We start from the raw sequence: 15,767 nt of genomic DNA, 5'->3' as shown, positions 1-15,767 counted from the left end.
GACTACACAGCCAGACTGCTGTTATAGGGGGAGCTCCAGACTACACAGCCAGACTGCTGTTATAGGGGGCGCTCCAGACTACACAACCAGACTGCTGTTATAGAGGGGTGCTCCATACTACACAACCAGACTGCTGTTATAGGGGGCGCTCCAGACTACACAACCAGACTGCTGTTATAGGGGGCGCTCCAGACTACACAACCAGACTGCTGTTATAGGGGGAGCTCCAGACTACATAACCAGACTGCTGTTATTGGGGGCGCTCCAGACTACACAACCAGACTGCTGTTAAAAGGGGCGCTCCAGATTACACAACCAGACTGCTGTTATAGGGGGCGCTCCGACTACATAACCAGACTGCTGTTATAGGGGGAGGTCCAGACTACACAACCAGACTGCTGTTATAGGGGGAGCTCCAGACTACACAACCAGACTGCTGTTATAGGGGGCGCTCCAGACTACACAGCCAGACTGCTGTTATAGGGGGAGCTCCAGACTACACAGCCAGGCTGCTGTTATAGGGGGCGCTCCAGACTACATAACCAGACTGCTGTTATAGGGGGCGCTCCAGACTACACAACCAGACTGCTGTTATAGGGGGAGCTCCAGACTACATAACCAGACTGCTGTTATTGGGGGCGCTCCAGACTGAACAACCAGACTGCTGTTATAGGGGAGCTCCAGACTACACAACCAGACTGCTGTTATAGGGTGTGCTCCAGACTACACAACCAGACTGCTGTTATAGGGGGAGGTCCAGACTACACAACCAGACTGCTGTTATAGGGGGCGCTCCAGATTACACAACCAGACTGCTGTTATAGGGGGCGCTCCGACTACATAACCAGACTGCTGTTATAGGGGGAGGTCCAGACTACACAACCAGACTGCTGTTATAGGGGGAGCTCCAGACTACACAACCAGACTGCTGTTATAGGGGGCGCTCCAGACTACACAGCCAGACTGCTGTTATAGGGGGAGCTCCAGACTACACAGCCAGGCTGCTGTTATAGGGGGCGCTCCAGACTACATAACCAGACTGCTGTTATAGGGGGCGCTCCAGACTACACAACCAGACTGCTGTTATAGGGGGAGCTCCAGACTACATAACCAGACTGCTGTTATTGGGGGCGCTCCAGACTGCACAACCAGACTGCTGTTATAGGGGAGCTCCAGACTACACAACCAGACTGCTGTTATAGGGTGCGCTCCAGACTACACAACCAGACTGCTGTTATAGGGGGCGCTCCAGATTACACAACCAGACTGCTGTTATAGGGGGTGCTCCAGACTACACGAACCAGACTGCTGTTATAGGGGGTGCTCCAGACTGCACAACCAGACTGCTTTTATAGGGGGCGCTCCACCCTACACAACCAGACTGCTGTTATAGGGGGCACTCCAGACTACACAACCAGACTGCTGTTATAGGGGGCACCCCAGACTACACATCCAGACTGCTGTTGTAGGGGGAGCTCCAGACTACATAACCAGACTGCTGTTATAGGGGGAGCTCCAGACTACACAGCCAGACTGCTGTTATAGGGGGCGCTCCAGACTACACAACCAGACTGCTGTTATAGGGGGCGCTCCAGACTACACAACCAGACTGCTGTTATAGGGGGAGCTCCAGACTACATAACCAGACTGCTGTTATTGGGGGCGCTCCAGACTGCACAACCAGACTGCTGTTATATGGGAGCTCCAGACTACACAACCAGACTGCTGTTATAGGGGGCGCTCCAGACTACACAACCAGACCGCTGTTATAGGGGGCGCTCCAGATTACACAACCAGACTGCTGTTATAGGGGGTGCTCCAGACTACACGAACCAGACTGCTGTTATAGGGGGTGCTCCAGACTGCACAACCAGACTGCTGTTATAGGGGGCGCTCCACCCTACACAACCAGACTGCTGTTATAGGGGGCACTCCAGACTACACAACCAGACTGCTGTTATAGGGGGCACCCCAGACTACACATCCAGGCTGCTGTTATAGGGGGAGCTCCAGACTACATAACCAGACTGCTGTTATAGGGGGCGCTCCACCCTACACAACCAGACTGCTGTTATAGGGGGCACTCCAGACTACACAACAAGACTGCTGTTATAGGGGGCGCTCCAGACTACACAACCAGACTGCTGTTATAGGGGGCACCCCAGACTACACATCCAGACTGCTGTTATAGGGGGAGCTCCAGACTACATAACCAGACTGCTGTTATAGGGGGAGCTCCAGACTACACAACCAGACTGCTGTTATAGGGGGAGCTCCAGACTACATAACCTGACTGCTGTTATAGGGGGAGCTCCAGACTACACAACCAGACTGCTGTTATAGGGGTTGCTCCAGACTACACAACCAGACTGCTGTTATAGGGGGAGCTCCAGACTACATAACCAGACTGCTGTTATAGGGGGCGCTCCAGACTACACAACCAGACTGCTGTTATAGGGGGCGCTCCAGACTACACAACCAGGCTGCTGTTATAGGGGGCGCTCCAGACTACACAACCAGACTGCTGTTATAGGGGGCGCTCCAGACTACACAACCAGACTGCTGTTATAGGGGGAGCTCCAGACTACATAACCAGACTGCTGTTATTGGGGGCGCTCCAGACTGCACAACCAGACTGCTGTTATAGGGGAGCTCCAGACTACACAACCAGACTGCTGTTATAGGGGGCGCTCCAGACTACACAACCAGACTGCTGTTATAGGGGGTGCTCCAGACTACACGAACCAGACTGCTGTTATAGGGGGTGCTCCAGACTGCACAACCAGACTGCTGTTATAGGGGGCGCTCCACCCTACACAACCAGACTGCTGTTATAGGGGGAGCTCCAGACTACACAACCAGACTGCTGTTATAGGGGGCACCCCAGACTACACATCCAGACTGCTGTTATAGGGGGAGCTCCAGACTACATAACCAGACTGCTGTTATAGGGGGAGCTCCAGACTACACAGCCAGACTGCTGTTATAGGGGGCGCTCCAGACTGCACAACCAGACTGCTGTTATAGGGGGCGCTCCAGACTACACAACCAGACTGCTGTTATAGGGGGAGCTCCAGACTACATAACCAGACTGCTGTTATTGGGGGCGCTCCAGACTGCACAACCAGACTGCTGTTATAGGGGAGCTCCAGACTACACAACCAGACTGCTGTTATAGGGGGCGCTCCAGACTATACAACCAGACTGCTGTTATAGGGGGCGCTCCAGATTACACAACCAGATTGCTGTTATAGGGGGTGCTCCAGACTACACGAACCAGACTGCTGTTATAGGGGGTGCTCCAGACTGCACAACCAGACTGCTGTTATAGGGGGCGCTCCACCCTACACAACCAGACTGCTGTTATAGGGGGCACTCCAGACTACACAACCAGACTGCTGTTATAGGGGGCACCCCAGACTACACATCCAGGCTGCTGTTATAGGGGGAGCTCCAGACTACATAACCAGACTGCTGTTATAGGGGGAGCTCCAGACTACACAGCCAGACTGCTGTTATAGGGGGCGCTCCAGACTACACAACCAGACTGCTGTTATAGGGGGCGCTCCAGACTACACAACCAGACTGCTGTTATAGGGGGAGCTCCAGACTACATAACCAGACTGCTGTTATTGGGGGCGCTCCAGACTGCACAACCAGACTGCTGTTATAGGGGAGCTCCAGACTACACAACCAGACTGCTGTTATAGGGGGCGCTCCAGACTACACAACCAGACTGCTGTTATAGGGGGCGCTCCAGATTACACAACCAGACTGCTGTTATAGGGGGTGCTCCAGACTACACGAACCAGACTGCTGTTATAGGGGGTGCTCCAGACTGCACAACCAGACTGCTGTTATAGGGGGTGCTCCAGACTGCACAACCAGACTGCTGTTATAGGGGGCGCTCCACCCTACACAACCAGACTGCTGTTATAGGGGGCACTCCAGACTACACAACAAGACTGCTGTTATAGGGGGCGCTCCAGACTACACAACCAGACTGCTGTTATAGGGGGCACCCCAGACTACACATCCAGACTGCTGTTATAGGGGGAGCTCCAGACTACATAACCAGACTGCTGTTATAGGGGGAGCTCCAGACTACACAACCAGACTGCTGTTATAGGGGGAGCTCCAGACTACATAACCAGACTGCTGTTATAGGGGGAGCTCCAGACTACACAACCAGACTGCTGTTATAGGGGTTGCTCCAGACTACACAACCAGACTGCTGTTATAGGGGGAGCTCCAGACTACATAACCAGACTGCTGTTATAGGGGGCGCTCCAGACTACACAACCAGACTGCTGTTATAGGGGGCGCTCCAGACTACACAACCAGACTGCTGTTATAGGGGGCGCTCCAGGGTATCAACAATATCTGTACAACCTTCACATACACTTGTCAGAAACCCTGTTTATTATAGCTACAGGGAAATATTCAATCTCGCTTCTCTATTGGTCAATTCTTCTGTCAATTTCAAACAAAATATAAACAATTGGCTGGCGGAACCCCTACTAGCCCCGCCCCTCTCCAGTAAGACAAGCCGCTAGTAACACACTTATCAAGTCCCACCCAGCTGTCATTTTATGGCTCTCTGATTGGTTGCGCTCTCCCAGTCTGCTCCTCTGATTGGCTGTGCTTCCTTCCCATAGATATTGCTAAAAGCCCCGCCCCACTGTCACCGGTTTAGTCATCGATTGGTTGTGACACACGTCAGTCATCAGAAGGTCGCAACCCTATTGACTGCCCTATTGTTGGCGTAGGAAAGGAGGCGGGACGATGCCGTGTGTCTGATTTCTCCGCCGTTCGGTGCTGGAGAGCCCCGGGGAGGGAGGAGCTGCGTGACAGCGCCGGGGCCTGGGCCCTGAGGTGAGCGGATAGACAGGAGCGCGCTCTGCTATGTATATCACTGGGGAATTGTGGGAAAATCCGGGATAGTGATTGTGGACGTCCCGGTGTCCCTGTAGAGGGTGTGTCCGTGTGCTGCTGACGTCATCAGTGCTTTACCTTGCTGCATAGGAAATAGAGGGAGCTCCGTGACGTTATCCATTAGTCGGCCGGTTAATGAGGTCATGATTCCTCCATACACCCCCTGCTGACGTCACTGCGCACACATTAACCTTTACTGGTCCATCTGAATGCTTCCCCCATCATCATCATCATACCTGGTCCTGATGTGGTCCCATCCCTTGTCCTCAGCCCACCTCTCCATGTCCGTCCTCCATCCACCCCCTGTATCCATGTCCAAACCTGATCCTCCATCCACCCCCCTGTATCCAGTGCCCTTCCATGCCCAACCTGGTCCTGCATCCAGTGCCCCTCCATGCCCAAACCTGATCCTCCATCCACCCCCCTGTATCCATGCCCAAACCTGATCCTCCATCCACCCCCCTGTATCCATGCCCAAACCTGATCCTCCATCCACCCCCCTGTATCCATGTCCAAACCTGATCCTCCATCCACCCCCCTGTATCCAGCGCCCCTCCATGCCCAAACCTGGTCCTGTATCCAGCGCCCCTCCATGCCCAAACCTGGTCCTGTATCCAGTGCCCCTCCATGCCCAAACCTGGTCCTGCATCCAGTGCCCCTCGGTGCCCAAACCTGGTCCTCCATCCACCTCCCTGTATTCATGTCCAAACCTGGTCCTCCATCCACCCCCTGTATCCAGAGCCCCTCCATGTCCAAACCTGATCCTGCATCCACCCCCCTGCATCCAGTGACCCTCCATGTCCAAACCTGGTCCTGCACCCACCCCCTGTATCCATGTCCAAACCTGATCCTGCATCCACCCCCCTGTATCCAGTGCCCCTCCATGTCCAAACCTGGTCCTGCACCCACCCCCCTGTATCCAGTGCCCCTCCATGTCCAAACCTGGTCCTGCATCCACCCCCTGTATCCATGTCCAAACCTGATCCTGCATCCACCCCCCTGTATCCAGTGCCCCTCCATGTCCAAACCTGGTCCTGCATCCACCCCCCTGCATCCAGTGGCCCTCCATGCCCAAACCTTATCCTGCATCTAGTGCCCCTCCATACCCAAACCTGATCCAGCATCTAGTGCCCCTCCATGTCCAAACCTGATCCTGCATCCACCCCCTGTATCCACTGCCCCTCCATGCCCAAACCTGGTCCTCCATCCACCCCCCTGTATCCATGTCCAAACCTGGTCCTGCATCCACCCCCCTGTATCCAGTGACCCTCCATGTCCAAACCTGGTCCTCCATCCACCCCCCTGTATCCATGTCCAAACCTGGTCCTGCATCCACCCCCCTGTATCCACTGCCCCTCCATGCCCAAACCTGGTCCTCCATCCACCCCCCTGTATCCATGTCCAAACCTGATCCTCCATCCACCCCCTGTATCCAGAGCCCCTCCATGTCCAAACCTGGTCCCTCACCCAGTGCCCCTCCATGCCCAAACCTGTTCCTGCATCCAATGCCCCTCCATGTCAAACCCTGGTCCCTCATCCAGTGCCCCTCCATGCCCAAACCTGTTCCTGCATCCAATGCCCCTCCATGTCAAACCCTGGTCCCTCATCCAGTGCCCCTCCATGCCCAAACCTGGTACTTTATCCAGTGCCCCTCCCTATCAAAACCTGGTCCCTCATCCAGAGTCTCTCCATTCCCAAACCTGGTCCTGCATCCAGTGACCCTCCATGTCTAAACCTGATCCTCCATCTACCCCCTGTATCTAGAGCCCCTCCATGCCCAAACCTGGTCCTGCATCCAGTGCCCCTCCATGCCCAAACCTGGTTCTTCATCCAGAGCCCCTCCATGTCCAAACCTGGTCCTGCATCCAGTGCCCTTCCATGCCCAAACCTGGTCCTGCATCCAGTTCCCCTCCATTCCCAAACCTGATCCTGCATCCAGTTCCCCTCCATTCCCAAACCTGGTCCTGCATCCAGTGCCCCTCCATGTCCAAACCTGGTCCTGCATCCAGTGCCCCTCCATGCCCAAACCTGGTTCTTAATCCAGTGCCCCTCCATGCCCAAACCTGATCCTGCATCCAGTGCCCCTCCATGCCCAAACCTGATCCTGCATCCAGTGCCCCTCCGTGTCCAAACCTGGTCCTGCATCCAGTGCCCCTCCATGTCCAGACTTGGTCCTGCACCCTGGGCCCTTCCATGCCCAAACCTGGTCCTGCATCCAGAGCCCCTCCATGTCCAAACCTGATCCTGCATCCAGTTCCCCTCCATGTCCAGACTTGGTCCTGCACCCTGGGCCCTTCCATGCCCAAACCTGGTCCTGCATCCAGAGCCCCTCCGTGTCCAAACCTGATCCTGCATCCAGTGCCCCTCCATGCCCAAACCTGATCCTGCATCCAGTGCCCCTCCATGCCCAAACCTGGTCCTGCATCCAGAGCCCCTCCATGTCCAAACCTGATCCTGCATCCAGTTCCCCTCCATTCCCAAACCTGATCCTGCATCCAGTGCCCCTCCATGTCCAAACCTGGTCCTGCATCCAGTGCCCCTCCATGCCCAAACCTGGTCCTGCATCCAGTGCCCCTCCATGCCCAAACCTGGTCCTGCATCCAGTGCCCCTCCATGCCCAAACCTGGTCCTGCATCCATTGCCCCTCCATGCCCAAACCTGGTTCTTAATCCAGTGCCCCTCCATGCCCAAACCTGGTTCTTCATCCAGAGCCCCTCCATGCCCAAACCTGATCCTGCATCCAGTGCCCCTCCATGTCCAAACTTGATCCTGCATCCAGTGCCCCTCCATGCCCAAACCTGATCCTGCATCCAGTGCCGCTCCATGTCCAAACCTGATCCTGCATCCAGTGCCCCTCCATGCCCAAACCTGGTACTTCATGTCAGTCCTTCATCCTTCTCCCTTTATCCATGCCCAGACCCTGGTCCTCCATCCAGCCCCCTCTATGTCAGTCCTTCTTCCTCCTCCCTGTACCCATACCCTGGTCCTCCATCCAGCCCCCTATATGTCAGTCCTTCTTCCTCCTCCCTGTACCCATACCCTGGTCCTCCATCCAGCCCCCTATATGTCAGTCCTTCTTCCTCCTCCCTGTGCCCATACCCTGGTCCTCCATCCAGCCCCCTCTGTGTCAGTCTTTCTTCCTCCTCCCTTGTCCTTCATCCAGCCCCCTCTGTCAGTCCTTCTTCCTCCTCCCTGTACCCATACCCTGGTCCTCCATCCAGCCCCCTCTATGTCAGTCCTTCTTCCTCCTCCCTGTACCCATACCCTGGTTATCCATCCAGTGCCCTCCATGTCAGTCCTTCTTCCTCCTCCCTGTACCCATACCCTGGTCCTCCATCCAGCCCCCTCTATGTCAGTCCTTCTTCCTCCTCCCTGTACCCATACCCTGGTTATCCATCCAGCCCCCTCTATGTCAGTCCTTCTTACTCCTCCCTGTACCCATACCCTGGTCCTCCATCCAGTGCCCTCCATGTCAGTCCTTCTTCCTTCTCCCTGTACCCATACCCTGGTTCTCCATCCAGCCCTCTCTATGTCAGTCCTTCTTCCGCCTCCCGGTACCCATACCCTGGTTCTCCATCCAGTGCCCTCCATGTCAGTCCTTCTTCCTCCTCCCTGTACCCATACCCTTGTCCTTCATCCAGTGCCCTCCATGTCAGTCCTTCTTCCTTCTCCCTGTACCCATACCCTGGTTCTCCATCCAGCCCTCTCTATGTCAGTCCTTCTTCCTCCTCCCTGTACCCATACCCTGGTTCTCCATCCAGTGCCCTCCATGTCAGTCCTTCTTCCTCCTCCCTGTACCCATACCCTGGTTCTCCATCCAGCCCCCTCCATGTCAGTCCTTCTTCCTCCTCCCTGTACCCATACCCTGGTTCTCCATCCAGCCCCCTCTATGTCAGTCCTTCTTCCTCCTCCCTGTACCCATACCCTGGTTCTCCATCCAGCCCCCTCTATGTCAGTCCTTCTTCCTCCTCCCTGGACCCATACCCTTGTCCTTCATCCAGCCCCCTCTATGTCAGTCCTTCTTCCTCCTCCCTGTACCCATACCCTGGTTCTCCATCCAGCCCCCTCCATGTCAGTCCTTCTTCCTCCTCCCTGTACCCATACCCTGGTCCTCCATCCAGTGCCCTCCATGTCAGTCCTTCTTCCTCCTCCCTGTACCCATACCCTGGTCCTCCATCCAGTGCCCTCCATGTCAGTCCTTCTTCCTCCTCCCTGTACCCATACCCTGGTCCTCCATCCAGTGCCCTCCATGTCAGTCCTTGTCCTTCATCCTTCTCCCTATGCCCAGACCCTGGTCCTCCATTCAGCACCCCTTGTGGCTCCATTCCCCTTCAGATCTCCATTGCTGACCACAAGGATTCACCGTATCTATTGCTCCTGGGTTGTCAGACCTGATGGACTATTTTAGGACGTTTTTCTGATCACTTTATCACTTGTTGACTGTACTTGTGTATTCAGCCACGATGAGTCACCTACAGCTAATCCCGAGGACATACAGAAGCTGTATTGTTAGGATTAATCTGCTGTGGTAGTGCTTCCCCAACCTGCACCTCTCCAGCTGTTGCAAAACAACCACTCCCATCTTCATCTGCAGCTTTGATGGGTTTAAAGTTTTTTTACCCATTAGAGAGCCAACACTGATATAGAACAATCATATATAATTATAATTAGGAGTATTTTTGTGGTTGTCCCAAAATTATCACTACCCCCCCCCCCCCCCCCCCCAACACTAAAGACTGTCTAGGCCAGTAAAAAAAAAACTAAAAATACAGTAAATTTAACATTGAAGTCTATGGAAAATGGATGAGCCTTTAATGTCATCAGTTTGCATCCGTTTTTTCAATCCGTTTTTACTTCTGAGCATGCTCAGAACGAAAAAAAAAATTTTGGGGGATTATTAACTGAACAATAACTGATCCAAACGTCCGTTATTAACATCCGTTTGCATCCATTATTGTCCATTTTTTTTTTTTAAGTCCATTTTTTTTTTTTTTAAGGGGGAAGAAGGGGGCGGGTGTTGACGGCCATGTGAACGGCTAAGTGGGCACCGTGACCCCTTCATTCTCAGGACATGTGAAGGGCTTAGGGTTCAGGCCCCATCATAAAGTGATGGTTTATCGTAGCAAATTTGCCATACTTTACAAAACCCCAATATTCCTGACACCTTTAACCCCTTAAGGACCAGGCCATTTTACACCTTAAGGACCAGGCCATTTTTTGCACATCTGACCACTGTCACTTTAAACATTAATAACTCTGGAATGCTTTTAGTTATCATTCTGATTCCAAGATTGTTTTTTCGTGACATATTCTACTTTAACATAGTGGTAAAATTTTGTGGTATCTTGCATCCTTTCTTGGTGAAAAATCCCCAAATTTTATGAAAAATTTGTAAATTTTGCATTTTTCTAACTTTGAAGCTCTCTGCTAGTAAGGAAAATGGATATTCAAAATAATTTTTTTTTTATTCACATATACAATATGTCTACTTTATGTTTGCATCATAAAATTGACGAGTTTTTACTTTTGGAAGACACCAGAGGGCTTCAAAGTTCAGCAGCAATTTTCCAATTTTTCACAAAATTTCCAAACTCACAATTTTTCATGGACCAGTTCAGGTTTGAAGTGGATTTGAAGGGTCTTCATTTTAGAAATACCCCACAAATGATCCCATTATAAAAACTGCAGCCCCCAAAGTATTCAAAATGACATTCAGTCCGTGTTTTAACCCTTTAGGTGTTTCACAGGAATAACAGCAAAGTGAAGGAGAAAATTCACAATCTCCATTTTTTACACTCGCATGTTCTTGTAGACCCAATTTTTGAATTTTTAGAAGGGGAAAAAGGAGAAAATGTATACTTATATTTGTAGCCCAATTTCTCTCGAGTAAGCACATACCTCATATGTCTATGTAAAGTGTTCGGCGGGCGCAGTAGAGGGCTCAGAACCGAAGGAGTGACAAGGGGATTTTGGAGAGTACGTTTTTTTTAAATGGTTTTTGGGGGGCATGTTGCATTTAGGAAGCCCCTATGGTGCCAGAACAGCAAAAATCCCCTACATGGCATACCATTTTGGAAACTAGACCCCTTGAGGTACGTAACAAGGAATAAAGTGAGCCTTAATACCCCACAGGAGTTTCACGACTTTTGCATATGTAAAAAAATAAAAATAAAATTTCACTAAAATGTGTGTTTCCCCCCAAATTTCACATTTTTGCAAGGGTTAATAGCAGAAAATACCCCCCAAACATTGTAACCCCATCTCTTCTGAGTATGGCGGTACCCCATAAGTTGACCTGAGGTGTACTATGGGTGAACTACAATGCTCAGAAGAGAAGGAGTCATATTTGGCTTTTTGAGAGCAAATTTTGCTCGGGGGCATGTCGCATTTAGGAAGCCCCTATGGTGCCAGGACAGCAAAAAAAAAACACATGGCATACCATTTTGGAAACTAGACTCCTTGAGGAACGTAACAAGAAATAAAGTGAGCCTTAATACCCCACAGGGGTTTCACGACTTTTGCATACGTAAAAAATTAATTTAAAAAAATCACTAAAAGGTGTGTTTCCCCCCCAAATTTCACATTTTTGCAAGGGTTAATAGCAGAAAATACCCCCCAAAATTTGTAACCACATCTCTTCTGAGTATGGAGGCACCCCATAAGTTGACCTGAAGTGCACTACGGGCGAACTACAATGCTCAGAAGAGAAGGAGTCATATTTGGCTTTTTGAGAGCAAATTTTGCTCGGGGGGCATGTCGCATTTAGGAAGCCCATATGGTGCCAGGACAGCAAAATAACCCCCACATGGCATACCATTTTGGAAACTAGACCCCTTGAGGAACGTAAGAAGGCGTAAAGTGAGCATTTACCCCCCCCACTGGTGTCTGTCATATCTTTGGAACAGTGGGCTGTACAACATTTTTAATTTGCACAGCCCACTCTTCCAAAGATCCGTCAGACACCTGTGGGGTGTAAATTCTCACTGCACCCCTCATTACATTCCGTGAGGGGTGTTGTTTCCGAAATGGGGTCACATGTGGGGTTTTGTTTTTTTTGCGTTTGTCAAAACCGCTGTAACAATCAGCCACCCCTGTGCAAATCACCTCAAATGTACATGGTTCACTCTCCCTTCTGGGCCTTGTGCGCCCCCAGAGCAGTTTGCGCCCACATATGGGGTATCTCCATAGTCGGGAGAAATTGCATTACAAATTTTGGGGGGCTTTTTTCCCCTTTACCTCTTGTCAAAATGAAAAGTATAGGGCAACACCAGCATGTTAAAAAGTTAATTTTTTTACACTAACATGCTGGTGTAGACCCCAACTTCACCTTTTCATAAGGGGTGAAAGGAGAAAAAGCCCCCCAAGATTTGTTAGTCAATTTCTCCCGAGTACGGCGATACCCCATATGTGACAATAAACTGTTTCCTTGAAATACGACAGTGCTCCAAAGTGAGAGCGCCATGCACATTTAAGGCCTGAATTAGGGATTTGCATAGGGGTGGACATAGGGGTATTCTACGCCAGTGATTCCCAAACAGGGTGCCTCCAGCTGTTGCAAAGCTCCCAGCATGCCTGGACAGTCAACGGCTGTCCGGCAATACTGGGAGTTGTTGTTTTGCAACAGCTGGAGGCTCCATTTTGGAAAGAGTGGTGTACCAGGCGTTTTTCATTTTTATTGGGGAGGGAGGGGGCTGTGTAGGGGTATGTGTATATGTAGTGTTTTTTTACTTTTTATTTTGTGTTAGTGTAGTGTAGTGTTTTTAGGGTACAGTCACACGGGCGGGGGATTACAGCGAGTTTGAGCTGCCGCGCAAAATTTGCTGCATTGCAAACTTGCAGCCCGATACTCACTGTAAGCCCCCTGCCCATGTGAGTGTACCCTGTACATTCACAGGGGGGGGGGGGGGACCTCCAGCTGTTGCAAAACTACTACTCCCAGCATGCCTGAGAATGTTTGGGAGTTGTGGTTTTGCAACAGCTGGAGGCACACGGGTTGGGAAACACTGAGTTAGGAAACAATGTTTCCCAACCAGTGTGCCTCCAGCTGTTGCAAAACCACAACTCCCAAACATTCTCAGGCATGCTGGGAGTAGTAGTTCGGCAACATCTTTAGAGCCAGATGTTGCCGAACTACAACTCCCAGCATGCTTGGAGTTGTAGTTTTGCAACATCTGGAGGACTACAGTTTGCAGACCACTAATACAGTGGTTCCCAATCTGTGCCCTTCCAGATGTTGCAAAACTACAACCCCCAATATGCCAAAACTGTCCAGGCATGCTGGGAGTTGTAGTTCTGCAACATCTGAAGGGCCAGATGTTACAGAACTACAACTCCCAGCATGCCTGGACAGTAAGGGCATGCTGAGAATGTGTAGTTTTGCAACATCTGCAAGGGCAAAGTGGTCCAAAAACTGTGGACCTCCAGATGTTGCAAAACTGCAACTCCCAGCATGCCCAGACGCCAAGGGCTATCTGGGCATGCTGGGAGTTGTAGTTTACAGGGTCCTATTACAGCAATGCATGTCGCTTTACGGCGACGTGCATTGCTGTAAAGGGCCCGACCGCGGCTGAATATCTACTCACCTGTCGCCGCCGCCGCCATCTTCCTCGCCGGGATCCGGGTCTTCAGGGACGAGATAAGTACCGGGGCCGGGCCCCAGCACTTCCCCGTCCCCCGCCGCGTCCTCCGGTCTTACTCCCGTCCTCTCCGGACTTCAAGGGGCCGGGCAGGACGGGAGGAAGTAACCGCCCCCCCCCCCCCTGCGATTGGTTGGTTAACTAACCGACAGATCGCAGGGTATAGGAGGAGGTGGCCACCTCGCTCCTAGGCTCCAGCATGGTCCTGGCTGTCTGTGACAGCCGGGATCATGCGAAATTACCGGGCGGTCGGGTCCCAGAGACCCGATCAGCCCGGTATCGCCGCAGATCGCAAGGGCGATTTCCCTTGCGATTTGTGGCGATCGCCGACATGGGGGGCCTACATGGCCCCCTCGGCGTTTGCCCTGGATGCCTGCTGAAGGATTTCAGCAGGCATCCAGTTCCGATCTCTGCCCGGCGAGCGGCAGAGACCGGAAAACGCCAGGACGTACGGGGACGTCCTGGGTCCTTAAGAGGTTGAAAGGGGTTTAACCAACCAGCAGCGTTATCCCTTTAAAGCAGATAGGAAAGCACTACAGTACCCAGCACCACCGCTATGAATAAATGTCTGCTCAATAGGGAAACCTGTGTCCCTACATTTCAAAAAGGGTAGCGGTCATTCATGGAATGCCGGAGATAGTCAAGAGAGGTACTCAACCGGGGAACACAGAGGGGGAGATTTAGCTAAACCTGTCCAGAGGAAAAGTTGTCCAGTTGCCCATAGCAACCAATCAGATCGCTACTTTCATTTTGCAGAGGCTTTGTTAGAAATGATCTGATTGGTTGCTCTGGACAGGTTTTGATAAATCTCCCCCAGAATCCCCATTCTTATGATCGTGGGGGTCCCAATGGTCATACACTGTAATACTGTAATACTGGATATCCTATGCTTTATACTAGGAATGGTGCAACATTAGAAAATAATGGCTGATGGTGTCACACTTGTGTGTGGTATGGCAGTTCATTCCTATTCCTTAAAGGGGTACTCCGCCCCTAGACATCCTTTGGATAAGGGATAACCCCCCCCGCCCCCCCCCCCCCCTCCGCGATCTTTGTACTGTACCCAGCATTCTGAATAGGATGTTTAGAATGGTGGGTTCCCGTGGCGGGAGACGTAACGTCAACCCAGCACCCCCTTCCTGACATCACGTCATGCCCCCTCCATTCATGTCTATGGGAGGAGGCATGTCTCCCACCACAGGAATCCAGCATTCTAAACATACTGGATAAGATGTCTAGGGGCGGAGTACCCCTTTAATGTAGCTGAGTTACAATACCGGATACAACCCATGGTAAGGTGTGGTGCCGCTCTTTGCAGAAAGAAGACAGGTTTCTCTAATCCCCCTTAAAGTGTAACTCTGATGGCGCTCCGGCGGCAGGATATCTGTTTAAAGGGGTACTCGGGTGGAAAACAAATTTTTTGGGATCAACTGGTTCCAGAAAGTTAAACAGATTTGTAAATTACTTCTATTTAAAAATCTTATTCCTTCCAGTACTTAACAGCTGCTTTATGCTCCACAGGAAGTTGTATTTCTTTCTAGAATTCTTTTCAGTCTGACCACAGTGCTCTCTGCTGACACCTCTGTCCATATCAGGAACTGTCTCTGGACAGTTCCTGACATGCACAGAGGTGTCAGCAGAGAACACTGTGGTCAGACAGAAAAGAAATCCAAAAAGAAAAGAACTTCCTGTGGAGAATATAGCAGTTGATAAGTACTGAAAGGATTAAAGGGGTACTCCGGCCCTAATACATCTTATCCCCTATCCAAAGGATAGGGGATAAGATGTCTGATCGCGGGGGTCCCGATGTCACGCCCTGCCCCCTCAATGCAAGCCTATGGGAAGGGGTGTGACAGCAGTCACGCCCCCTCCCATAGACTTGCATTGAGGAGGCGGGGCGTGACGTCACATGGGGCGGAGTCGTGACGTCACAAGACTAAAGCAGTCAGGATACAGGTTTGATGAAGTCCCATACAAGTCTATGGGCCGTCCAGCCAATTCATATCCTGATCGCTTTAGTCTCAGGCTACAAAGTTGCTAGAAGTTACAGGTATCGTGCTGAATAGTATCATGAATGTGAAAAAGGGGTCCCAGAGAAGTGTATGGGACCTTACTGTACCCTATATGGCTCTAATTTCATAGGAAGTTACATTTTGTATAGATCAAAAAATAATAATAATAATTATGCTATGTGAG

The 15,767-nt window shown here is 51.5% G+C and overlaps 2 protein-coding genes across 4 annotated transcripts in view; one reads left to right on the top strand and one right to left on the bottom strand.

Moving 5' to 3' along the window:
* Nucleotides 1–5,278, bottom strand: part of LOC130367866 (CD209 antigen-like protein E) — a 39,874-nt gene extending 34,596 nt beyond the window's left edge. The window contains exon 1 of the mRNA XM_056570778.1: nt 5,014–5,278. Within this exon, the coding sequence (XP_056426753.1) occupies nt 5,014–5,080 (67 nt within the window). The 5' untranslated portion in view covers nt 5,081–5,278. The remainder of the gene's footprint in view (nt 1–5,013) is intronic.
* EVI5L (ecotropic viral integration site 5 like) overlaps nt 4,704–15,767 on the top strand; it is a 58,003-nt gene continuing 46,939 nt past the window's right edge. For 2 of the 3 annotated variants that reach the window (XM_056570773.1, XM_056570772.1), the window contains exon 1: nt 4,705–4,875. The gene's annotated coding sequence lies outside the window, so the exon portion shown is untranslated. Of the gene's footprint in view, nt 4,876–15,767 lie in introns of all 3 variants that reach the window. The other variant, XM_056570775.1, reaches the window with a different exon arrangement.

This window comes from Hyla sarda, chromosome 4 (assembly GCF_029499605.1).
Source record: "Hyla sarda isolate aHylSar1 chromosome 4, aHylSar1.hap1, whole genome shotgun sequence".
Lineage (NCBI taxonomy): Eukaryota > Metazoa > Chordata > Amphibia > Anura > Hylidae > Hyla > Hyla sarda.
This window is presented reverse-complemented; position numbering and strand designations above follow the sequence as displayed.